The sequence below is a fragment of the Zea mays genome, chromosome 3 (genome assembly GCF_902167145.1).
Source record: "Zea mays cultivar B73 chromosome 3, Zm-B73-REFERENCE-NAM-5.0, whole genome shotgun sequence".
In the NCBI taxonomy this organism is placed as follows: domain Eukaryota; kingdom Viridiplantae; phylum Streptophyta; class Magnoliopsida; order Poales; family Poaceae; genus Zea; species Zea mays.
In genome coordinates this window covers 188,411,127-188,437,999 of record NC_050098.1, presented here as the reverse complement: position 1 = coordinate 188,437,999, position 26,873 = coordinate 188,411,127, and the positions used below count along the sequence as shown (strand labels likewise).

The following is a 26,873-nucleotide window of genomic DNA, read 5'->3' as shown; positions in this document are numbered from 1 at the left end:
GTTGGGGGCCTTCGTCCTCCGAAGGTCCTCAAAAACATGATTTGACAATGCTTTCCAAGTGAATTATATGAACAGGTATTTTCGGATTCAGAATTATGGATATGGAGCACGACCAGGACGAAGGCTGAGCCAGACGAAGGTCGAGGGCAGCCGAAGCTGTACGCAGGGAAGCTTCGGCGCGATAGCACAAGGGGGAACCGACTTAAAGATAAAAAGACTTCGGGGTCCTCAATAGATTTCCATAAACCGTTAACAAATGTAATGGACATGGATGTAATTTTACGTGGGCTGCGTCCCGCGTCTATAAATAGATGAACAGTACTCCCGTACTGTTCACGCTGACCTGTCATTTGCTTTCGCATCACGCTTGTACTTTTGCCTTCCGCAGGACCGAAGGTACATTTGTAATTCGAAGTCATTTATATTCATTAATACAAGTAGAGATAATTCTATGACAATATTCAAATGTTTATTTCATATTCTATGATTTATGCAAATGCTTCATTCTTCGTTGTTATGCTTACGAAGGTATGTCCTTCGTAACCTTCGTCCGAGATGCTTTATATCCCGAAGGGATATATTGTTATGGAGGACGAAGGACCTTAACACTTAACATTTCTTGTGTTGCCTTGTTCTTAATTCTTAGCATTTGAGAACAAGTCCCCAACAATGACCTTAACCTGTACAATGAAAAAAGGCTGCAAGGGCTAAAAAGGCAGAATGCTCCTCGTCCCCCCGCCCCCTCTTCAAATTCCAAACCTAACCTGATACCCGAGCGCAAAACACAGCATGTCTGCGTGCTTCCTCCCGTCAGCCCCCGATCTGAAAATCGAACAAATCCCCGCCTCTTCGTCCCTCTCTCCGACTTCCGCTCGCACACCTCCCCTCATGTGGCTGCCCTGGGTGAAGACGCGGCCTTCATCCGCCACCTCCACCTCCAACTCTCCCTCCACCGCGCTCGTAGCTGCCGCCTCCCCGCGCCTGTCCTTCTCCTCGCCCTCCCTCAAGGACCTCCAGGCACTGCTCCTGTCGGACGCCGCGACACCCTCCCCGCCGCCTGCCGCGCCCTGTTCCCCCTCCTCCTCCGTCCGCGTCTTCCACCGGGTCCGCGTCGCCGCCTCTGCCCTCCGTGCGCTCCGCACCCTCCAGGCGCCGCCGTCCTCCGGCGGCGGCGCCGCCTTCGAGGCGGACCGCCGCGTCGTGCTCTACTTCACCTCGCTCCACGTGGTCCGGAGCACGTACGAGGACTGCCGCGCCGTGCGAGCCATCCTGCGCGGGCTCCGCGTCGCCGTCGACGAGCGCGACCTCGCCATGGACACGCGCTACTTCCAGGAGCTCGCGGCGCTCCTCCCGCGCCCCGTGGCCCCGCGGCGCGTCACGCTGCCTCAGGTCTTCGTCGGAGGCCGCCACCTCGGCGGCGCCGACGAGGTCCGACGCCTGCACGAGGCCGGCGAGCTCCGGCGCGTCGTGGCCGGCGCCGTCGCCGCCTCCCTCGCCACATGCGGCCGGTGCGGCGGCGAGCGGTACGTGCTCTGCGGCAGCTGCAACGGCAGCCACAAGCGGTACAGCGCCAAGGGCGGCAGCGGCTTCCGCACCTGCGCCGTCTGTAACGAGAACGGCCTCGTCCGATGCCCCGACTGCTCGCCGCCGGACGTCTGACTGACGGTCCAGATCCGAGAGGTCACGACGTGATAACTATTAGATGCTTCCTTCTTCTTCCTAGTTCCAAATTTGAGATAAGAAACGAGCCGTGTGTAGTTGTTAATCTTAATTGGTAGCTAGTGTTGATTGGTTGCTAAATATGAATATGGCCATTTGCAGTTTTTCTAGCGTTTGCTAATCAACGCCTCTAAAGGTGGCTGTTGCACTTGCAGTAAGATTTAACAGCAGTTTGTTCCTTATTACATTTTTTCGTACTCCGTACGCTGGAGGCAGACCTGAGGTCTATTTGATAAATAATTTTGGATAAAAGGATGCGACTAGTTAGCGTAAGTTGAGTTGTAATTGAAGTGTATCTTTTCCATAGTTGCGTGAAATTGCAAACAATCTAGTTGTGTGAAATTGACCGTAAGGAATTAGGATTGTAGTATGCGTGCATTTGTGTGAAATCGAATGGTTGGTGACCTGCTGTTGACTGGTTAAGAGTGCTGCCAAAGTTTTAGTTTAGAGACCTGTTGCTCTGTTTTCGCCATATCCCATCGCACAACTGGTAATGCGATACGGGACACGGTGTGCAAAGTTGCCGTTGAAGGTTTAAAGCTTTAGCGTGGACAGTATCCTCGCAGAGGAAAATGAACTCCAGCTTTGCACATAATGGCAATGGCGACTCCTTTTTTTTTCTTCCCGAGCGGCACCTTTCAGGTTAGCTGGAGCTCCGGAAAGCTCCAAACCGGAGATTAGACCAATGCTCTGTACTGTAGCAGCATGATTCCTGTTACGCCTGCTCTACGCTTCCCTTCCATGCTCTGACTACTCAGACTGACAGTGACCGTTTTCTTTGTTGGGTCCTCGTTGGACTGTTGGTAGTACTCTGCCTAACTGAAATGGCAGTTTGGTGTCACATAGATTTATTAGGCGTCTAAACCAAAAAAAAAATAGTTGAAGGATTGAATTAACGATGACTAGTTCAGTTTTTGAACTAAACGTGCGAGCTATGATGACGACAACAAGAAGGCAGCGCACAACTAGTCATGTTTAGCGAGGACGAACGTATAGGAACTGAACCACGATGAATGCAGGGATTGTTTAGTGAAACTTCTGTACCAGCTCGGAGGCATAGAGGGATGGACATTCCGGTTATCGAAAAATTCGGGTTTTTTATTCTCCTTCCTCTTGTGATTCACTATTTGTCAGATGAAAACCTATCCAAGAGCATCTAAGCCTCTAGTTAATTTTTAATGATTAATACAACACTAGATTATTGTGATTATCATATGTTTTGTAGAGGTAAATTGAGTCAGGTCACAATCATTGAGATTGATTACACTTATATGTTTTTTGTTGATGAAAGTCAATTATAAGTTTTCAAAAGATGAGCAAGAATGTCAAGGATTGTCTAGTTCTAAGTATCAATGGAGTTGATGTGCATATAAATTAGTGATAGGTTCTTTTTTCCTTTGGTCGTACCACAAAGGAGTGCATGAATGAGTAGCTTGACTAGGGCTGGGCATTCGGTCTATTAGGGTAATTCGGTTCGGTCTATTCGGGTTTGTGAAATTTCGGGTTCTGAAAAATGAGAACCGAAATTTCCAAAAATATTTTAGGAACCGAACCCGAATAGACTCACAATTTCGGTTCGGTCTATTCGGTCCACCGAATAGACCCAAATTGTAGAGAGACTAGTATATTTTGTTAAAATATAGACAATGAATAATTAATTGAAAGTACTATTACTACAACAAGTGACTATAAAAATTAGCATACAAAGATATATATACTATCGTTTAGATGATATCATTATTTCTAGCTAATAAGTTCATAAATCATATAATAATATCATCACATATTAAGAGCTTTTTTATATTTCGGGTTATTAGGTCTATTCGGGTTTTATAAGTTAGGAACCGAACCCGAACCCATAACCCGAAATATAGCACATATAGGAACCGAACCCGAACCCGAAAACCCGAATAGACCAATAATTCGGTCTATTCGGGTTCGGTTCGGGTTCGGGTTCGGTTTTCGGTTTTAAAATGCCCACCCCTAAGCTTGACCTTAGTCTAGTGATAAGTGGTGATACACACTTGTGAAAACTAGTGCTAAGTAACTAAAAGCGCCATGTATGATTTTGATAATTGAGAGAACTAGTGGACTAAACTCTATTCTAAGTAATATGAGTAGGATAGGTTCAAGTACACATCCAAAGGTTGAGAAACGTGGGCAATCATGAGAATAATAGTGATGGCCACAAAGATGATGGAGTGCTCAATATAGAAAATAGAAGGAGAAAAGCAAAATGCTCAAGGCATAGGTATAAGCTAAGACAATTTGTATTATCGTCAAGACACAATAGAGTATATGATCGGATTTAGGATAGATGGTCATATTATTAATAGGGGAGTTTAATTGGACAACTTGGTCATCTAGTGTCACTAGGTGTTGGAATCATATGCATTGCATATAGGCTTAAGTGACACATATGGGAGTGAGCAAAAATGGGTTATTAGAAACACTTTGTTAATGCTAATTAGTCTATAGCTTGTTTGGATAAACATTTGAGAGTTAGCCCACTTGAAAAGAGATGAGAAAACACCCTTGGTGTAGATTTTCACAATGCACCCGATGTGTTCGATGAGGCACTAGACACGACATTGTATATGAGGTTGGTATGGTTCTTGGACATAGCTTTTGGCCTAGCAGCATGGTGTTTGGTGTGCAGCAGACGAGTAACGTCGAACGTGCTCGGTGAGGCACCGGATGCTCCATCGGACAGAGAATTCAAAGAGCACGTTAACTATGCACATTGGCTCCGATGTGGACTGGGCACCACACCGAATAGAGAATTTGGATAGCTTGTAAATTTGCATAGTTCGACCTATAACTCACTTGGATGTGTCTGATGATATCAACGGATTTCTAATAGGGTTAATGACTAGTTACTCCTAGTACATTGTATAGTGTCCATGCATCTTGTGGCACTAGTGAAGTGAGTTGTTTGATACTACACTTGTTACTTTGGTGATTGTCGTTATCTAGATGGCTCGAAGATTTTTTGGGATCATTGAGCAGCTATTGGTCTTGTTGTTAGCTCAGATTGTTCTTACGAGGGGCACTTGTGCTCATTCTTTATGGAAGTTTTCTGAAGAGCAACCATAGTGGAATAGTGGTTTGCTGGAGCACCTCCCTAATGTGATCCTTATGATGTCTTTTGCTGGTTTGGTTTGTTATGCCCATTAGCACATGAATGATTTAGTTTGGACTCGTCACAACAAAGGTGTAAGTTGCTGACAAGGAGCCGAACCATAGGGATAAATGTTGTGTCATCTTTTTAGGTAGTTTTTATAGAATAGTTTTTATAGGCCATTCACCCCTCTAGTTATCTAGGTTCTTTCAAGTGGTATCAAAGCAAGGCCATCGTTGTTTTTAGGTTTAACATCCTATGGTAAAAAAAGATAGCTATCTGTCCCTTCTAGCCATCTATGCAAGAATGGTCATTGATAAGTTTAAATTATTTTTTAAACAAATACAATAGATATTTTGCCTTTAATTTTAATTTTTTGCATCTCTCATGGTGGCTATGAACCAGAACACTTACAACCTTCTACACGCAAGTAGATACTGACTTTCACCTAGATGGGGATGAATAGGTGACACCTAAAATTCATAACTTAAACATAAACTTGATCTAAATTAGACGTTAGCACAATAATATAGATAAAATTAGAGTGAAAGGAAGAGAAGTTATGTTGTCACTTATTTTTTATTGCTTCATGTTATAAAAAAGGCAACACAAGTTAAAAGGTTGAGAGCTTCACCCTTAAGTTACCTATTCTTTGGGTAACTTAAAGAAGAAGGTATAAAGTGATAATGTAGACGAAGTAATAATGTTTAATATGGGAATAGACATCGTAGTGTGACACTCATCTTGTATGCCTTATCATTTCACATCCCATCTTTCTCCATGTAAAGTAAGTTTACAAACGTACCTTCGGTTTCACACACGAGATAGCTCAAATATGCTTCGAAGGCTAAGTGAGGCGAAGTTAAAGGCCCTCGGAAGGTAAATTTATGTATGGTATTGTTCACCTATTTATAGGGAAGAGGTACAACTTCGTAAGAAACTACAAGCATGCTAACAAAGATTACACGGTTTACAAATAACATAGGGAATCATTCTCTTTTCCCTTCCTTTCTTGCTGCATAAGTCTTAGACTTCTTCTCATTCGTCGTTTCATGCATGAAGCCTTTTCTACGCCAAAGTCGGCTTGCACCTTCGCCACACACGCGTCCAGCCGAAGCTTCTTTGCATGCTGCTTCGGCCGAAGGCCATCCTCATCCATCCTTTTCTATACATGTGAAACACATTTGCTTATATCGAAGGTAAGGTGTTTTGAGGACCTTCGGCAAGGCAGCCTGCCAACAAGTTCTTTCAATTGATTGCTCTTTTTAGATGCAAAATTATAACTTAGAGCAATATGACAAGTGAAATCAAGAACTTAGAATAAGGAAGGGAGAATAAATCGCAAGGAATGAAAGCACACAAGACACAACGATTTTTACTATGGTTCAGACAAGCCCCAAATGCTTGCCTACATCCACGTTGTAGTGTTCAAAGGACGAGGGTTAGAACCAACCCTTCTCAAGTGATCTAATGATCAACTTGAGGCCACGATTCTTCCTTATAGATTCTCCTCACAAGGATCTACACAGATCGGAGTCTCTTGCAGCCATACACGGTTGATGTGAGTAATAACTCCAAAGAGCAGCAAGAGAGATGAGTAGAACACACACAAAAGCACAAGAACAACACCTCAAAGAAAGAACACAATTGCATGACAACAACACAACTCAATCTCACTATAATGGGTGCTCGGATAACTTTGACATGTTTCTCTAATGCGTAGGAATGAAGTACTTGCTCTTGAGTGACTTGATGTTGAGAGGGGGTCGAAATGGGGGTATATTTATAGACCCAAGCCCCCAAATAGCCAATGAGGAAGCTGTTGGAATTATGCACTACGCAGGCAGACCGGACTGGTCTGGTGCCCCACTGGACAGAGAACAGGAACATCTCCTTTGGGATCTCGATTGGACCCTTCCATCTCGAGCTAGCATCGGACCAATTTGGTCCACCATCAGACTGCCATGTGTCATCAGACCATTGAAGTAGCTGTTACGCACCCGAAGTAGCCGTTACCGCGAGGTCGATGCACCCCCAGACCACTATTGTAGAAGATCCGATGATTTTAAAAGAATTTTCCTAAAGTCAAGTATTTTCTATACGACGAGGTCCGATGCATAGGACCCAGGGTCCGATACCCTAGACAAATCAAGCCTTCGGAGGGGCTCCCTAGACAGATGGTCTGGTGCACCTCCGGACCGGTTCGGCGAGTCCTAGAACAACCCAGACTTTGCTCTTTTGAGAAAATCTTCACCAATTAGTATTGTACGATCTTGGGAGCTATTTTGTGACTTAGACAAACATATTTAGAGTATGTTTGACTTGCTTAAGTTATAGGTTCATACCTTTAGCTCATCTCCCTTTTAGTTTTTCTGTTTCAACTCAAACATAAGTCCAAAAGGTATTTTTGCTAGAACTTGTATTATAGAGCAAACCAAAGTGCTAGAAACATTCTAATAGGTGTATGCAACATATTCAAAGGTTCAAACCTTATTGTTTTTTCCTTTTTCAAAATGTTGCACTTTGTGTCCTTCTTTGAGCCCATTTGGACTTGAGATCTTCAATTTGCACTTGAGTGAACCTATGTTCATAGACTTAGCAAATCGGTTAGTCTTAGATGTTGTGTTGGTAATTCAATCACCAAAACTTATAGAAATGGCTTAATTTCCCATTTCCCTTTTCAGATACACAAATATAAACTATAAGTTGCATATTAATGAACTGCAAAAAATATGAAGATTGATGAGCTCACCTCCATGGACCATGGACAATGGCACGGTTACATCAACAGTGAACAACTAGCTTGTAGAATCTCTATACTTGTCAAAAAGCCAGCAAGAATTAGCAAACTCCCGCTACTCCCTCTAGTAACACCCTAAATCACTTATTTGCACCGCTACTCCATCTAGTAACACCCTAAATCACTTATTTGCACCTGGTTGTGAAGGTCGTGGTTGACCGTGGAGGTACTTGACTGGATGGGGGAAGCTGGAGGAGCTTGGGCACCACAAAAGGGAGGTCAGACCGACTCTAACGATCCACACAATCGTTCCTACTTCTTGGATCGTTCCAATGATTCCCTCTTTCCCTCCCCCTTTTCTTTGTGCGTCAGGAAAAAGGCCCTGTAAAGGGGCAGCTCTAATCTCCCCCCTTCACTACCTTCACTAATCATTGATATTAAATATGAAATTAATTATTTTTAATTTTAATTACTAGGTAACAATGTGTATTGTAGTACTACAAATATCGTTCAATTTTTTAAAACTCCAAAAATGATATATAAAAGTTAAATACCTCAGCAAAGTATAAAGAAGGAGTTGAATAGGGGGATGGTTGGAGAAGGTGAGAAATAAGGAGAGGAAGGAAGGATTGTGAGGTATTTGAAAAATGAGTAGAAAGTGCGAATAGAGGGAGATGAGAGAGAGAATGGTTCAAATCAGCCTCAGGCTGTGGATAGACAAAGATGCCTCCCCAGGTCATCGACAAGAACGCATGATTCGAAAAATAGAAGGGGCGAAGGCTAGGATTTCGATGAGTTCTGTGGTCATCACCAAATAGGATTCGGTTTGCTACGTTTGTGTTCATCGTAAAAAGGGAAAGCAGGAAATGTTTGAATGTGAGGCAACATATTGCCAATTACGTTAAATGCTATCAGCCCATAACCATAAAGGCATGTACAACTCAGAGACTTTAGATCGGTTTTCTAAATACAAGAGACAACTAAGATACCATGTAATACACACTGAGACTCTGTATGTTCAGAGAACAATATATATGGAGAGTTATATAGATACGAGCTATTCACAGAGATAAGATAAATCTTATCTTTTGCATCGCAACCAAATACAACTACCACTAACACTTCCTTCTTGCAGTTGTTGGTGTACATTAACTATCAATTTCTTAACTCTATAGCATCTAAATATTTATGTGTCGTTGCAACATCATGCATTTTACTAGTTTTTATATTATTTCCATCCAAATGAATTTCAATTAAATATATAATAAATTTGTTTTTTCTAAAAAATCTGTGAAAACATGTTTTTTTTGCTAAAACTGTATTTTAATTTAAGACATCCAAATAACCGCGAAATGAGTTTGTATCTAAATATTTGTGTGTCGTTGCAACATCATGCATTTTACTAGTTTTATATTATTTCCATCCAAATGAATTTCAATTAAATACATAATAAATTTGTTTTTTTCTAAAAAATCTGTGAAAACATGTTTTTTTTGCTAAAACTGTATTTAATTTAAGACATCCAAATAACCACGAAATGAGTTTGTATCGGAATGAAAATCCATGAACAGTATCATCGATAGTTGAACTGTGAAGAATCATGTATTGGTACTGTACGTGTCCATGGATCTTTAATGGCCACAGGTGCCATGAAAATAATACCGCACAGGATTAGAGGGGGTTTCAATGAGTGATCGACATGCCGACGGACACATCGATCATCGGCCGCAACCGTTCATCCTTCATCGGCCGGCGAGGCAGCCAGGACGCCATGCGACGCAGCTGTTCGCGCCTATTGGCAGTCCGCCAACAGGCACTGGCAATACGGCCTCCACGACCATGCCCAGTTGCAGCGGCCGTCCGCGTGGCCGTGATCCTGGCAGGTCGCCACGCAGTCTTCGGGAAAGCAGATAGGGTGGTGGTCGTCGTCCTTCCAGCAGCTCTCGTCATGAGCAGTCGACACCGTTGCGCCTGCGAGAGAAAGGACGGCAGGAAATCACATGAAAACCGAGCTTGCCATCCGAACACGCCGCCCGGATGTAGGAGCAAGGTGCAAAGGAAAGGAGAGCATTTTATGGCAGCAAGCCAGCAAGGCTCACTGGAGGCGACGATGAGCAGCACAAGAAGGGCACAGCACACCGCGGGCTTCCTCCGAGCCTCCATGGCGGAAAGAACGAATCGAACGAACGGGACGGGTCGAAGAACAGCAGCAGCTTACTTTTGGCCTCGTAATGCTGCTCTGTTTCTAGGAGTATTTTGGTGTGGACTTCCGCTCCATAAATGGCAGAGGGCGTGACCGCGTGAGGTCCAGAGAGAATGTAGGCGCTGAATGAAACCGAAGGTCAAGCGGGTAAACCGCCGTTCACGTAATGCGGTGAAAGGAACCGAAGGTTCAGGTACGCTTAGGGATGGCAATCGGGCGGTTAGGCTATTCACAATGGGGATTTCATGTCACTGTTTCCAAAAATGCCACATCAGATTTATGGATGAATGAAATACCCTCTCTCAATAGAGAGTTTCATCTGAAATAGTCAACATACTTCTTAAATGCTGCATATAAATAACCAATAGGATTTACTCAATTATATGAAGATGAAACAAAACACTCTCAGTGGAGGTTTCACACAGTTTCCAAGATCTTGGAAACGAGTTAACATGGTTTCATCCCCATGAAACTCTATGAAACTCTTTCTTCTTAAATGATGTGACATGTCATCAAAATAGCTGATGTGGCAGGCTAATTAATACATGAAACACCCCATGAAACCTCCATTGTGAATAGCCTTAGTACACGGATATATAGTTCGCGAATCCATACCCACGAGACAAAACTCAACCCATACCCATACCCATAAACGCTCGTGGGTATGGATCTGTATCCATACCCGTACCCGCTGGGTATCCGCTATCCAGTGGATACCCGTTACCCGCCCGCCCACTACAATTTTAGCATTAAACATCAAACAACAATTTTATTACATTTCAAAATAATTATCATTCCAATAACATTAAATGATAATTTCAGCACCAAACAACATGTTATGGATAAAAATTGAAAAAATAAGAATTTATGATAATATATAAATCCGGATGGCCCACATGTTAGATATCCATTGGGTAACGGGTATGGATACTGGATATCCATACCCGCGAAAAAAATATCCGCGGATACCTTATTATATTCATAACCGTACCCGCGGATATCAAATTCCACCATACCCATATCCAATGGATAATTATCCGCGGTTATTTACCCATACCCGTACCCATTGCCATCCCTAGGTACGCTAGTCCTTTTCTAGCTCGTTTCAACAATAGCAGTCGGCCGCTAGATAATGGGTTCTTCTTCACATCACCAGGCTGGGTTCCACCGTGGCTACTCCACGACCACGAGCACAAAAGAAGACTGCACAGCGGCACAATTCTGACTCACAAAATTCCCTCCTCAAGAAACACTACTGCAATGTCTGTGCCTTGCAACGGCTTTGAATCACATGATGATTATAAAAAAAATATATAAGAGTTCTTTTTTTTTGCAAAATTGGGAAGGCAGCCAGGGTAAGTAAGGTTTGAACCGTATGTTGATTATAAAGAAATATAAGATTTTTTTTTGCAAAAGTGGAGAGAGAACCAGAACAGAGAGGCTAGCTTGAACCGCAGGTTGATTACAAAGAATTATAAAGAGTTTTTTTGCAAAAAGTGTTGACACACGACTACGATGAAAACAATGGAAACTGAATCTTTATAATGGTGCCTCTCTCTTCTTTTTATTGACCAAAAGGGATAGGGTTACAATGACAAGTGGGGCTAGTAGGTTGGTGCCTGTCCAATCCTACAATAATAGAAATCCTATTGACGTCAGTCTAAAGATTTGTATACATGTCCGAGATCATATAGATGCACACCTTGCACATAGCAGATGACACGAGCATGTGCGAAGCGTGCGCATGTTGCAGAAGACCGAGGATGTGCACACCGGAGATCGATAGTGTGGTAGGTCGACGAGCACATCGTCCACACCGCAAAAAGGGAAGTGGTTGGCCATGGCACATGACGTCCACGCTGTCACAGTGCCACACTGGTGTCACGTCCTGGAAGTTCGGGTCTGGCAACTAGGAAGTGGGCACGATGCTGCTAGAGTCATGCATGTTCCTCGAACAGGTGTGCCACGTCTTCTGACTCTACCAACTCTATGACCAATCGTGGAGTGGGCGATCGATCCACGTGGCGCATTGGAAACCTTCCCGATTAGGGTCGTCGGGAGCCACCTTTAACCAGGGTCCTCGTGGAGCCCGAAGGACACACGACGTGCTCATACCCCGCAACTAGTTGGAGCCTTCCGGAGCCCGAGAGCATAGGGCTCTCAGCTTGTATAGTAGTCGGCATAGTAGTCGACAGAGCGAATGCTTAAGGGACTCTTCCTAGAGGAGCTCGGAGTCCTCTCAAGGGAGTTTGAGCTATCCAATGGGACACCAGGGACACGTGGCAACACCCGAGTCCACAAAGGGCAAGAGGCCAGTATGGCTACATGGTGCAACCGGACCCCACTAGAGGTCGTTGCATAAGGGAGCCTAGAGAAGACTTGAGTGGTAAGGGGCCACTCACATTGCCACATGGCATGGATCCCTACCTCGTATTGTATGTTGTCTCTTTAGAGGTATCTTCTCGATCTGGTCCACCTCGAATATGGACTCCGTAGTCCGTTCTATCCACACGTGCCTAGTTTGATTGTAGCGCCTAAAAGCATCTCCAACATTGCCTTAAATCGGCGCCCTATTTTGAAATATAGAGCTCAACATATAAAAAATCGTTCCAACAGTGCTCTATTTTATAATTTTTTATCAAGAAAATAGGACACACTATTGAGTGACCCAAATATACTACACCTTAAACTAGTGCCCTATCCTTATCTTTCTACATCATTATCATCGTAATTTATTTTTAATGCCATAAACACTTTAAATAATATAATATTTTAATTTTTGGGGCACTATTTTAAGTTACCCTATTGGAGATGCTCGCTGATACTTGTTCTGGCCTACCACGCGTTGATCTCATTATATCAATGACCATGTACTGTACAAGAGAGGAACGTTGTATTTCTTACATTTGTTTATGATCGGAGAACTAATAACAGGCTCAAATGACAGTTTGTGCACATTACGCCAACAGTAACAGGATTACCCAGTAGACGTCACAAAATATACAGTATACTCTTTATTTTATTCGATCTATCAGGACATCAGATCATAGAATGTGCATACCTATATGTGCAGAGAATTTCTGCACTCAAGCCACCTCAGTTTCTGTTAGCCTTCAGCTGCGTCAACTTTGCGGGCGTCGCCGGCGTTGACGAGAAACCATCATGCAGCTTGCCACTCCTGTTCACCCTGGGGCTGCCGCCGTCCGCTCCTAGTCCGATGGAGAGCTTGCTCAGAGCCTTCCGGGCGTCAGTGCAGTACTTCTTGCTCGTGTCAAGCAACGACGACACGCCCCATCGACGGCTCGGCAAGTCGTTGCGGCCCCTCTTCTTTTCTCCGCGCGGCTGCGGCATGTCGCTGCTAACGGCTTGGCTATCTTGCTTAATGACATCGCGTAGGGTGGTGGTGGTGACCCTGCGACTGTGCGAAGGTGAAGGCACATCGGCTCCGGCGTGAGTCGTCGTCGTCGTTGTTGCGTGCTGCGCCGCCGGGTTCCTGAAGCCGTAGACCACCGGCTTTGCGCTCCAGGGGAAGAACATCATGAGGCCACAGGCTCTTGGGGTCATCTCCTCGGCGTCCGCATCCATTTTGATCCGCTGCATCAGCTGCATGGGGACGCTGTCGTTGAGGAGCCTAGGCACCCACCGACGGTCCTCATCGTGGCTGCGGCGCGTGCTGTCCCGACGCGGTTGCCTCGGATGCCCGCCCGAGGCCGCCAAGTCGGTGGCTTCCACGCCGGGGTGTTGGGTCCGGTCCTTGGCAAAGCTCGTGGCGCGGCCGACGAAGATGTCCTCGAAGCGCTTCGACGTGACCCGGTCGAACGACCCGGTCCGCTCGGGCGAGGAGATCCTGTCCAGTGTGTCGGAGAAGGACCTGTTGTCGTCGTCGTCGTCGCTGCTCGCCTCGCTCGTGTTTCCGTAGTACAAGTTCCTGGCGAGGTACGGCTGTCGTAGGCGCCCGGGCGGCGGCCTCGGCGGCGGCATCGCTTGCGCCTTCTTGTGCGTGTCCCTGCCGCACCCGCTGTTCTTTGGCACGCCCGGGGAGCTCTCCCAGGAGAACGGCACATGCGTCCGCAGCGGCGATGCGTCGCGGCGGCAGCGAATTCGTAACGCGTCGACAGAGGTGCACGACCGGCGAGGCGTGGGGAGCGGCGAGTCGAGCAGCGGTGGCGGCTGCCCGTCGGCATTGTTGCACTGGCTCTCCGTGGCGCGCTTGGAGATGGTATGATCCATGGATTACGACGCGAGCCAGATAGAGCAGAAGTGTAACTACTGCGCGTGACCATGAATCGCCGGCATACTAGGTGGCGGCCGCGGCCGGGGGACGTATAAGAGTGCACGCGACGACTAGCAAAGCCGGTGAGGCAATCCCGCCGACGCATGCTTTTGTGCAAAAAGTAGACGAGCAGAGGGCCGTTGGGCTGTAGCGTCGTGGATGGTGGCGTGTCAGAGCTCCTTTGCTCGCGCCCCGTGAGTGTGCTCGAGAGCATCTTAATGGCGGAGGTTGCCGACCGATACGAAGGAGACGATCGTGCCAATTGGATCCGACGCCGCCCTCGTGGACTGCGGTGCCGTCTCCCCAGCTAGTCCTTCTCTTCCCCTGTGAACAGTTGTTGAAACTGTTCTTTCCCCACTCTTGATGTTAGGTGACAAGAGAATTGAGAAAGATTAGAGGGGACTTAGAATGAAATTAGTTCATTTCCACTCAACCCTCTCCAAATCCCTCTTAATTCTCTTGTCTTCAAACTGGCCCTAATTAAAAGAAAAGCAGAAAAATAAATCATATCTGTTGACGCCTTTTCGGAGCGCCAAATACTTAAGAAGAACCGGCGGCGGTGCTCTCTGGTCAGGCGCGGACGGTCCGCGGCCTGGGGCCGGACGGTCCGCGACCTGGCGCAGGGGTTAGGGTTTCCTGCCTGACGGCCGGACGGTCCGCGCGTGCGCAGGGGCGGCAGAAGTCGCCGGTGGCGGCCTGAATCTCGCTCCCGGGAGGGACCCCGTCGGGGAGGAGAGATCCTAGGGGTTGTCTAGGCTCGGGCCGGCCGACCTAGATTCCTCTAATCGGCGTAGAATCGAAGAGAGGCGAAGAATTTGGGGATCAAGAGGCTAAACTAGAACTAAACTAGAGCTACTCCTAATTGTACTGGAAAATAAATGCGAATAGAAGTTGTATTGATTCGATTGATGATGATAAATCGGCCGTATACCTCTCTATTTATAGAGGAGGGGGATTGGACCCTTTACAAACTAATTTCCGAGCTTATCCCGAGATTCTCGGCAACAAACATAGCAAAAAAACTCGGAACCCTAATCTGTTCTGCGCTTACGCGGACCGTCCGGCCCATAGGCGCGGACCGTCCTGACCCCGGACCGTCCGGCCTCAGGGCCGGACCGTCCGCCCTCTTTTTGGTGTCGAACATATGCCCCCCTGCCTTTTGGTGGAGCTGAGCGATCCAAAAGCAACTAACTCGATGTGATCACATCGGTTTTCTTAGACATTTTGACACTTACTAGGATAATACGCAATGGCCTTAGTCCTGATGGTTGACTCAACGGACGTGACCCCTTTAGCTTTGATCGAACTGTTAGTCCCAATACCGCCAAGCGCCATGCTGGTCCTGACCAATTCGTCACCTTGCTTTCCTAATTTTCTTAGTGTTCTGGCGTAGCTTCGTAGTCGACCAGATCTTCTCCTTGCAGGTCGTCTTCCTCCATGTGTGTTGGTACGTCGTTGCAGGTGTCATGGTGTATTGCGGATAAATCGGCCTCAGTGGTCGGACGGTCCGCGCCCTGTTCGGTTGGTCCGGTCTTTATAGCCGGACTGTCTGTCATACCTGCAAAGAGCTGCACATTTGTCGTTTTATTTTCTGTCTCTGTGGCCGTTTGATTTTCTTCAACGGCCTTTGGTCTCCATCTCTTTTGTGGTGGTGGATACTGCGGATGTGTGTCATTGAATATTTTTTCTGCCTCCTTCTCCTGATTCTCCTTTGCTCTAAGGCGCTGTAATTTTCGCTTTTGCGATCGTGTCAATCCCGATGGGCACCATCGGGGCATGGAGTATTTTGGATCGGCTGTTTTGTTGGCAGCCGTACCTCCTTTTTTGTTTGTGTTGGCCGATTCACCAAAAATCATCGGCCCTTCGTTATTTTGTTGTACGACGACATATGACGTTCCTATTTTAATGACGTCTCCTTTTTTCATACTGTTGGAGGTTGTAGCTGTATGCCCCCCTGCTGGATTAGTCAGCCTTTGGGGGCGAGTTGTTCGACAATCTTGCTGGGCCTGTGCTCGTGGACCAGATTGAGGGGCTCTCAATCGGTCTTGTACTGGAGATGTCAACCTGTTGAATACAGATGTTTGAGGTGCCCCCCAAGCGGGGTACTGTGGCATCCCAAATGGATATGGTGGCATGCCCCACATTTGATTTGGGACATATAGTGGAGGTATGTATGTGTATGGATATGGCATAGGTGAATACGGTGGTGGAGGTGCCCATGCAGGTACGTTAGGTCTTAATTGAACATTATGACCTCCCGTCCTTTCCGATTGGTGTGGTGGTCCAATCGGCCTAACCTGCTGTCGCACCTGGGTGGGTAAGCGAGGTCGTTTTGGTGGCCGGTCGCTAGGGCCAGCCTTCTTTTTCACATATTTAGACAATAATTGATCAAAGGTCAGGCTGGATTTTACCAATTGTCCAGTTGCCTTGAACGTGTTAGTTTTCCACGTACCTATTTCTGGTCGTCGTGGTTTGAAGGTACGTGGTCGCCGCGGCTCTTCGGCGTTGCCGGACCGTCCGCTGGAACGCTCCGGACCGTCCGGTGATGTTACGGACCGTCCGCGCCTGGGCACCGGACCGTCCGCGATGCGTAGTATGGGTTCTCGCACATATCCCCTCGTCTGCGCTTGCCCCCCAGTGTCGGAGTTTGTGATGGTCACTTTCAGTGTCTCTCCTCCATCAGGAGTCTTCTCGGCCACCACTTTCCTGCAAGAGATTTTGTTGTTTCCATCGGCCTCCCGTAAGTTGCCGATGATGACTTCTTTGTCTTTGCCCTTATCGGCTGTGCTGGGCCGAATTAGGACCCTTTTTCCGTTGAAGTCGATCATATTCATTGGAAAGGGCTCTGTGTCCTCCTGAAATTTCAATCGTCCCTCTCTAATGGCCGATTGGATTTGCCGTCGGAACACATTACAATCTTTAGTGGCATGGGAAAATGAGTTGTGCCACTTGCAGTATGCGCGACACTTTAGTTCGTCGACAGGTGGAACGATATAATCAATTCTAATGTTACCATTTTTAGTAATTCATCGAATATCTTATCACATTTGCCAACATTAAATGTAAACTTAATCTCCTCCTGTCGTTTCTTTTGAACTGGCTGCAAGGAGGAGCAAGCCGAAGATTTGGCCTGCTCAGGCCAAACTATTTCGGCAGTGTAAATTTCCTTTGGTTCACCGTCCGAACTACTTTGATTGTGTTCTACTATATGGACATTATGATGAACCGTTTTGACTAGTTCTTTGCTTCGGCTTTCACAAGCCGAAGCTTTCTGATGTAACTGAGCTAGCGTAAAGAACTGGATGCCTTCTAATTTGTCTTTTAAATAATAGCGCAATCCATCAAAGGCTATTCCCGCCAGTTGTTTATCTGTTAAATGAATTTGAAAGCATCGGTTTCTCGTATTCCGGAATCTTCGGATGTAATCACTAACCGATTCATCCTTTTCTTGTCGTAGGGCCACTAAGTCTACTAAATCTAGCTCATAATTGCCAGAGAAGAAATGTTCATGAAATTTTTGTTCTAAATCTCCCCACAACAAAATGGAATTAGGAGGGAGCATGGCATACCATGTGAATGCAGTCCCTGTTAAAGATAATGAAAATAAACGTACACGGAATGCTTCGGTGTCGGCCAATTCTCCTAACTGTGCTAAGAACTGGTCTATGTGCTCACGCGTGCTCTTTTCTTCATCACCCGAAAACTTTACGAGTTCGGGTATTCTGGTCCCCTGTGGGTATGGGAGCTGGTCAAACTGGCTATCATAAGGTCTCCGATATGACTGCCCCCCGGGGACTATACTAACTCCGAGCTTATCTCGGAACGCCCCAGCTATTTCTTCCCTTACTATATCGATGGCAGCCGGTGGGAGACCACCGGCTCTTTGACCCAATATGGGTGAGTTTGTTTGGATGTTGGTATGTTGTTTTCCTCCCCATTGGTTTGGGTTTTGCGGCGTGTTAATGCATGCCCTATGAGGCTCATAGGACTGGCCATTCCTTTCTGGCCTTCTAGGGGCCGGAAAGTACTCACTCTCACGGGTTTGATAGATTATATTATGGTGCTGGTGTGTCGTATGGTGAGATGGGAGTCTAGCTGGGACGGATACGGAGTTGGATATCCATCTTTCTCAAAAAACTCTGTGTCGGACCGTCCGGTTAAATACGCGGACCGTCCGGCTCCGTGCGCGGACTGTCCGGCCATGTGGCCGGACCGTCCGACATTATATTCGGACTGTCTGGCGCCATACGCAGACGGTCCGAATGGGTTATCTAGGGTTTGCATGGCATGTGGCGGCTTGGGTGCAGGTCTCGGTAATTCGCTTCTAAAAATGGGATCGGTCGCTGCTGGCCCGGACGGTCCGCGCTCACGTGCGGACGGTCCGGACATGCGCAGATCGGCAAATTTATCGCCGATGTGCGTGGGAGGCTGTCGTTGCCCAAGGTACATGTCTATCGACATCCCATAAAGGGGTTGTGACTGGTCGTGGCACCCTGTAGCCGATGAATTACGTGTGTATTACCTCAATTCAACCTCGTGCGAAGGAAGATTTGCCATAGTAGACTTATCAAGCGCACACACTAGCCTGTTATGATCGTTTTGTATATCCCCTACGATACGTTGCAACTGGTCTCGTTGTCCGTCTATGTAAGCTTTAAGAGATTGGAGTTCGTTGGTGCTACTTACATTGGGGTTAATCGTAGTAGGTCGGAGCGAAGCCAGATCTGTCGCCCGTTGCCGAACGACTTTGTTGTTCCTGTCCACCTTGAAGTCGGCCAGGAACTTCGCCTTTGCTTCTTGGATCAGCTGCTCCTGGCGCTCCTCGAACAGGAGTTGTTCCTCAGCCGGCAAGGTTTCCCATGTCGGCGTGATGATATTGCTTGTGGAAACTTCAGAGCTATCCTTTGAACCAGCCATTGAGGGCCGATTTGATAGGTCTATATGTGTTTTCCCCAGCGGAGTCGCCAAAAAGTATGTTGACGCCTTTTCGGAGTGCCAAATACTCAAGAAGAACCGGCGGCGGTGCTCTCTGGTCAGGCGCGGACGGTCCGCGACCTGGGGCCGGACAGTCCGCGACCTGGCGCTGGGGCTAGGGTTTCCTGCCTGACGGCCGGACGGTCCGCGCCCTGGGGCCGGACGGTCCGCGCGTGCGCAGGGGCGGCAGAAGTCGCCTGCGGCGGCCTGAATCTCGCTCCCGGGAGGGACCCCGTCGGGGAGGAGAGATCCTAGGGGTTGTCTAGGCTTGGGCCGGCCGACCTAGACCCTCTAATCGGCGTAGAGTCGAAGAGAGGCGAAGAATTTGGGGATCAAGAGGCTAAACTAGAACTAAACTAGAGCTACTCCTAATTGTACTGGAAAATAAATGCGAATAGAAGTTGTATTGATTCGATTGATGATGATAAATCGGCCGTATACCTCTCTATTTATAGAGGAGGGGGGCTGAACCCTTTACAAACTAATTTCCGAGCTTATCCCGAGATTCTCGGCAACAAACATAGCAAAAAACTCGGAACCCTAATTTGTTCGGCGCTTGCGCGGACCGTCCGGCCCATAGACGCGGACCGTCCGGACCGCGGACCGCCGCCCTCTTTTTGGTGTCCAACAATATCCTAATCAGTTTGTACGTTAGCTTTTACCAAACTCTTATATCTTGTCGGAAGCTCTAAGTTGTAATTATTAATTAAATATTCAGAATAAAGAATAGACTCGCTATTTCTGGTGTCTATGTGTTTTACTTTCATCTACTGTATTGTAACACTTTTACTTTTGCCTGATTTTTATTTTTTTAGCTGACCCTGATTTGTCTTTGAGATTTGTGCGCTGTGGAGCTGCCAATAAACTCTAATCGGATCAGATGTGATTTGTGCGCTGTGGACCTGATTTGTCTTCAAATTTAGTTTCTCTCTATCTATCTCTCTACGTCCGTTCTCTATTTTTGAATCACCTATTTTACTCTCCATTCTGTTCAGTTCATAGGTTTATCGAGTCTATTGGATTAACCTACTCTTTTTCTATAAAATCTATTTAGTCTTTTTAGCTAATCTCTTGGAGTTGCTCTCAGCGTGACACAGTTATTGCTTCGTCCTCGTTGTGTATCCTCTTTGTGGACATGGACTAAGGTTTTTGAGCACCTCAAACATTTTTTCGGTTATTTCCGTCCAACGTGGATTATATGGATTAGAAGATATTTTAATTTATTTAGAATTTAAATCTACTCAATCCTCTTCAATTCATATGAATTGGGATTAAAACAAATAGGCCCTCAGGGAAATCTTATGATGCGTGTTCGATCTCTTTTCTCTGCTTTTGTACCTGCCTTAGTCTTTTATTGCTCCAAGTATTGGATCCACTTTTTGGATGTGTACTCGATTAGCCTCTAATAGACCGTGTTCAGTAATTTATCTATATGGTTATCTAAAACATTATTTTGTACTGTAGACTGCATTGTTCGCAAAGTGAAGTTTAAATATAGGGATGGAGGATAAGTTGTTGGTGATAGTGTTAGTATTATGTTCTAGCTCGAGGAGGTCATAGGGTTAGACATCCGTGGTGTTTTGGTTCAGATCTTCGCAGGGTGTGCTGTGATAAAGGGGAGAGGGAGATTTTGACTTTGTTTTGGTGATTTTTTGACCGACATTTTCTTGTCCTCGAGTATGATGTTATAGCATATCTCTGATCTCTCAATGGCATATCCTACTTTATGTTGATCTAAAAAAACTAGGATGTGGGGTCTACTTTTGTATAAAAAAAGTTGTTTGTCTATTGAAACAGGTTATCCTACTAGTTGAACTGCTACTCTGCTAGGTAGTGGTCAAATGACACATGATTATTAGAGCTCAATGAGTAATCAACTTATTTGTTCTCTCTGGGTGCGTCCTCATACTAGATATTTTGTTATGTATTATACATGGTTGGCTCTTAACATTCTAGGCTTAGAAAGAATCATTTGGTCGAGCAAGCAATGAATTACCTTTAGTTAAAAGACGCTCGGGTTTCGGCTCTTCTCCGCGCTTCACGGGTCTCCGACCATCGCGCATTTGACGCGTGTCTAGCCACGGACCCGAACTCTATCAATTCTCGCTCTGAGTTCGTCCCCTCCAAATGCCATCTCTCCCGTCGCGCACCTGGCTGGCTGGCTCTCCCATCCATCTCCCTCCGTGCGCTCCGCCGCCTCGTCTTCTCCCCCTCCCCTCGGCAACCGCCTCGACGAAGCGCTTGATGACGCGCATGAGCTCGGCGGAGGCGTCGGACCAGGGGTCGATGGTGAAGAATCCGTGCTGCTGGCCGTGGAAGTCCCTAACCACGACGGGCTTCCTGGCGGCCCTGAGCCTGGCGGCGTAGTCGACGGCGCGGTCGTGGAGGAGGTCGCGGCCGCCGACGACGACCAGGGTGGGCGCGAACTCGACGGCGTCCAACGGCGGCGCGCCCGGGCCGAACGGGTTGGCCACGGGGTGGTCGGGCGTGGCGCCCTCCGGCAGCGCCAGGCGCCAGTAGCGGTCGTTGAGGGGCCGGTCGAGGAAGGTGTCGGCGGGGCACTCGGCCTCCGACCGCATGCGCGCCACGCCGCCGAAGAAGGGCATGAGCTGGACGTATCCCCGCACGGCGACGGGGCCAGGTCCGCGGGCGAGCCGCCGAAGCGCACGACCACGTGGTGCGCGATGGTGCCGCCGGCCGAGTCGCCCGACACGAAGACGCCCCTTCTGCCACCTCCACCTTAGTAGAGCCCTCTCCGACCGCGCCTCTGAAGCCGATGTCAACCCCGACCCCGTCCTCGAGCTCTCCACCAGGAAGTCTGAGGAGACCGTCCTCGCCAAACTCACTTGTCTTGGTATAGAAAGGGGCAGGGCGAGGCAAGAAGCAGAGGAGGGTGGGAGGTCACGGAGTCAGGTTCGCGCTGGATGGGCTTCGCCCCACCGCGCAGAAGCGGATGTGGAGGGCCAGCCTGCTTGCACGGCTCGTGATCTGCGACTCCACCGAGCGTCGCCGCGTGCTTCGATCCCAAGGGTGAGTGCATCAAAGGAGCCTCTTTTCCCTTGTGCACAGCCAAGAACATCAATTGGGTTCTTCCTTATATTTCTTAGCAATCTTGACTGGAAAATCGAGAAGTGTGATGGTTAGTTTGGCGTCCACCTATCATTGATTTGGTGCTCTGATTTGGTCTACCCTGCAACAGATTGGTGTCGAGGCAGTTGAGGAGGACCAGGGTCTTGGTCCTGGAGCACTGCACGAGGATCACATCAGCACGGTTAGTGAAATCTGCATCTCCTAAATGATTCCAGTTTGCACTTATTATTAAAGGTTCAATTTGGCGTGCAACTATCTTTGATTTGGTGCTCTGATTTCTTCTGCGCTGTATGAAAATGTTTGTGTTGCCATAAGCTTTCTTTTATACGAGTCATGTATCATTGATTTAGATTATCTATCACTGTTCCAAAAATTCAGCTATTAAGAGACAGGCTAAGAAAAGGTAAAAATATTTGTACTTTAGAGTGATAGAATGCAATTACTGATTGTAGTTTGACGGCTTCCATATATGCAAGATCGATACAAGTATACAAGCAATTGTTAAGTTTAGAGTAGATGTCTGTGTTTCTACTATATATTATTGTCAACGGATAATAACAACTGTCGATGCAACATTATATATTGCGTATAAAAATGTTTTAGAGAGGTCCGTTTTGTTACTGTTTGAACCTATCTTTATTTCTACGTCATGTGTTAAAACTTTTTCTAAAAAAGTAAATGCAGAGGTTTGAGTAAATTATGTTTCAAGTTATGTGTGCTAATTCTGTGACTGATCAATATGTTTTTACTTTTTAGCAGCCTTTAAAAGGAAAATTTCTGGTTACTTACAAAATATTTATAGTACTGAAAATAGCCAAGGAATCTGTCGGCGTTTCGAGACCGGGGGGTCCCCGAGCCGACGAGTGAGTGTGCCGCGTGCCCCAGCCCAGATGGGTCGAGCGCGTGGGCGAGCGCGAAGGGGGGAGAGGCGAGGTGGCCGGAGACGGGCGTGAGAGAGGTGGAGATCCCGCGGCCTTCGTGTTCGTCCCGCGCCCAGGTCAGGTGCGCTTGCAGTAGGGGGTTACAAGCGTCCACGCGGGTGAGGGAAGCGAGCGGCCCCAAGAGAGCGCCTGTCTCGTCCTCGTCCCCGCGCGGCCAACCTTCTCTGAGAAGGCCCTGGTCCTTCCTTTTATAGTCGTAAGGAGAGGATCCAGGTGTACAATGGGGGGTGCAGCAGAGTGCTACGTGTCTAGCGGAGGGAGAGCTAGCGCCCTAAGTACATGCCAATGTGGCAGCCGGAGAGATCTTGGCACCCTGCTGGCGTGATGTCGTGGCTGTCGGAGGAGCAACGGAGCCTGGCAGAGGGACAGCTGTCGGAGCGGTCGAGTCCTTGCTGACGTCGCCCCGCTTTCGTAAGAGAGCTGAGAGCCGTCGTCGTCACAGAGCTTGTGGGGCGCCATCATTGCCCGTCTGGCGGAGCTAGCCAGATGGGACGCCGGTCTTGTTCTCCGTGACCCGAGTTGGCTCGGGGGAGGATGATGATGGCGCTTCCTGTTGACGTGGCGGGCCTGCGTCCTAGGCCGGGCGACGTGGGGGCTCCTCCGAAGCCGAGGTCGAGTCTGTCTTCTGTTGCCGAGGCCGAGCCCGAGCCCCCGGGTCGGGCGAGGCGGAGATTGTTCGGCAGAGGCCAGGGCGGAGTCCGAGACCTGGGGTCGGGCGAACGGAGTTCGTCGTCTTCTGGGCTGAGCCCGAGTCCGAGCCCTGGGTCGGGCGGAGCGGAGTTCGCCGTCTTCCGGGTCTTAGCCCGAGTCCGAGCCCTGGGTCGGGTGGAGCGGAGTTCGCCGTCTTCCGGGTCTTAGCCCGAGTCTGAGCCCTGGGTCGGGCGGAGCGGAGTTCGCCGTCTTCCGGGTCTTAGCCCGAGTCCGAGCCCTGGGGTCGGGCGGAGCGGAGTTCGCCGTCTTCCGGGTCTTAGCCCGAGTCCGAGCCCTGGGTCGGGCGGAGCAGAGTTTCCTATGGCGCCTTTGGCAAGGCCTGACTGTCTGTCAGACTCACTCTGTCGAGTGGCACTGCAGTCGGAGTGGCGCAGGCGGCGCTGTCCTGTCAGACCGGTCAGTGGAGTGGCGGAGTGACGACGGTCACTTCGACTCTGCCGGGGGGGCGCGCGTCAGGATAAAGGTGTCAGGCCACCTTTGCGTTAAATGCTCCTGCAACTCGGTCAGTCGGTGCGGCGATTTAGTCAGGGTTGCTTCTGAGCGAAGCCAAGGCCTCGGGTGAGCCGGAGATGTGTCCGCCGTAAAAAAGGGGGGCCTCGGGCGAGACGGAAGTCCCTCGAGGTCGGCTGCCCTTGGCCGAGGCTAGGCTCGGGCGAAGCGTGATCGAGTCACTCGTATGGACTGATCCCTGACTTAATCGCACCCATCAGGCCTTTGCAGCTTTATGCTGATGGGGGTTACCAGCTAAGAATTAGGCGCCTTGAGGGTACCCCTAATTATGGTCCCCGACAGTAGCCCCCGAGCCTCGAAGGGAGTGTTAGCACTCGCTTGGAGGCTTTCGTCGCACTTTTTTGCAAGGGGACCAGCCTTTCTCGGTTGCATTTTGTTCCGGTGGGTGCGCGCGAGCGCACCCGCCGGGTGTAGCCCCCGAGGCCTTGGAGGAGTGATTTCACTCCTTCGAGGTCTTAATGCCTTGCGTAATGCTTCGGCTGGTCTGGTTGTTCCCTCATGCGAACTGGCCGTAGCCCGGGTGCACGGTCGGGGCCCAAGCTCTCGGGCTGGTATGTTGACGCTGTCAACGGTTTGGCCGGAGCCGGGTTTGCGAGAGCAGCCCCCGAGCCTCCGCACAGGGCGAGAGGACGATCAGGGACAAACTCGGCTTTTTTACATACGCCCCTGCGTCGCCTTTCCGCAAGGAGGAGGGGGGAGAGCGCCATGTTACCCTCGATGGGCACCGAACATGGTGTCTCCGGTGAGCTGCAGGCGGGTAATCCGAGTGGACGTCCGTGCCCCGTTCGTTGGGGGTCGGCTAGGGGCCCAGAGGCACGCCCAAAAGTACCTGCGGGTGATCTGCCGGACCCGGTCCCCTGGCGACGGGGTCCGAGGGCTCGATGCCTCCCTCCGATGGGATTCCGTTACAAGATCGTTCCCGCTGGTCTCGGAAATGTCCTAGGGTACCTCGGGAGCGCAGCCCGAGCCTCGGTTATGTATCGAACGTACCCCTGGTCATCCCTCGCTCGGCGTCTGAGGCGACTGTGAACCCTTCGGGGGCCAGGCTTCGAACCCCTGATCAGTAATGGGCGCGGAGCCCGAGTAGCCTGAGGCGGCCATGGAGCCCTTCGGGGGGCTGGCCTTCGAACCCCTGACCAGTAGTGGGTGTCGGGCCCACGTGATCTGAGGCGACTGTTGAACCCCTCGGAGGGCCAGCCTTCGAACCTCTGATCAGTAGGGGGGGCTCGGAGCCCGGTTCCTTCATAGAGAAGGGTCCTTTTCGGGGTATCCCCCTTTCCCGGTCCCTGTTGCAAGAGATAGAGAAAGAGGAAAAAGGAAAAGGATACGAAATCGAACGACGTGGCGTACCTTTTTTGGCGCGGTTATTACGGCGAAGGTGAAGCGTCGCCCGCTTCTCCTACCAGAGGCGCCGCGTGTCCCGTCACGGAGTTAATGCGACGGGGTGTCTGGTTGGCGGGGCGGCCGTTGCGCGTGCGCGAGCCGTTCGAGGAACGGATCACGGGCGCTCCGTCTTCACGCCGTGGGAGGAGGCTCTCTTGTTGTTCCCGGATGGGACGTGAGCCTGGCTGACGACGTGACCGCTGCTCCCGCCCGCCTGCCACCGTCATTACTGTCGGCCCACTTTCGGCCGTATTGACCGTTGCGCCAGGCTGGCGCTGCTGGGTCGTGCGCTGGGTCGCCTCGAGTCGCGGCATAGGCTCCGCAACCGAAGAGGTGCGACGGTGGTACAAGTGGCGGTGCGGTTGCTTGCATGTAGCAACTGGCGCGCTGGTTGCGTGACGCGTGGGCCTGGGCCTCCAAGCTGGCGTGTCAGGAGTCGAAGAAGCGTGCCCACCTGGCGCGGTTGCATGCCACCTGCATGGCTGCCCGCCCCTTCCGCCCGTTGGTCTGGGCAAAAGTGGGGGGTCGCTTGTAACCGCTGGGCGGTTGCGTGCACCACGCGCGGCGGTTTGGCTTCTTCTGCTCTGAGCCGGTTTGCATGACATGCGGGACCCAGCCCCCGCGCCGCAGGGGAGGGCCTTGGAGCGTGTTGGAGAAGACTCGGCCCGTGGCGTTTGGGGGCGCACATAGGGAGAGTCGCCTTTAAAAGGAGGGCGACCCCTTTTGGAAGGCAACCATGTCTTCTTCCTCCCTTATGCGTCGTGTCTTTCCATCTTCCAAGCCCCCGGATGGGGGGTATCCGCCATCTTTCCGCCTCCTCGTTGGAGGAACGCAACTCCGTGGGAGTTGGTACCTTTCAGCCATCGTTCGGCTTCAAGGATTTTCATCATGCAGCTAGGCCGCATCCCCCCACCGGCGGTCACCCAGGATGGTGACCTCCGGCTTGATGGTGGGGGAAAGCGAGCCGGGCTGCGGCCTCTGCCCCTCCCTCAGCCTCAAGGATTTTCATCACCAGGGCTGGGGAGGGGAGTGCGCCGAGTTGAGGTCGGCCCCCGCGTGGGCGGCGGCCCGCTCCTTCACTCAGTGATCAGAGGGAAGGGCGGTCGTCGTCCGTGGCGCTGGCAGCTACACCGTGCCTGGCTCTCGGACGCGAGTGGCTTTGGAGCCGCTCGCGGCGCCGGCGTCCGCCACGGCAGCTTGAAGAGGTT

General features: G+C 49.4%; 2 protein-coding genes and 1 long non-coding RNA gene across 3 annotated transcripts; 1 reads left to right on the top strand and 2 right to left on the bottom strand.

Moving 5' to 3' along the window:
• The first annotated feature begins 777 nt into the window (after positions 1 to 777).
• Positions 778 to 1,900, top strand: LOC100284732 (electron transporter). Its single transcript, NM_001157627.3, has one exon. It carries the CDS (start codon positions 790 to 792, stop codon positions 1,657 to 1,659), a length of 870 nt encoding a protein of 289 aa, NP_001151099.3. The 5' UTR covers positions 778 to 789; the 3' UTR covers positions 1,660 to 1,900.
• A 7,207-nt stretch (positions 1,901 to 9,107) lies between these two features.
• On the bottom strand, positions 9,108 to 9,915 carry LOC103651050 (uncharacterized). The gene is made up of 2 exons (XR_564540.2): positions 9,680 to 9,915; positions 9,108 to 9,551 (listed from the first exon to the last, which is right to left on the bottom strand). It is a non-coding gene; the product is annotated as an uncharacterized lncRNA (long non-coding RNA).
• A 2,690-nt stretch (positions 9,916 to 12,605) lies between these two features.
• Positions 12,606 to 14,122, bottom strand: LOC103651049 (uncharacterized). The gene has a single exon (XM_008676644.1). It carries the CDS (start codon positions 14,011 to 14,013, stop codon positions 12,880 to 12,882), a length of 1,134 nt encoding a protein of 377 aa, XP_008674866.1. The 5' UTR covers positions 14,014 to 14,122; the 3' UTR covers positions 12,606 to 12,879.
• Positions 14,123 to 26,873: the final 12,751 nt, after the last annotated feature.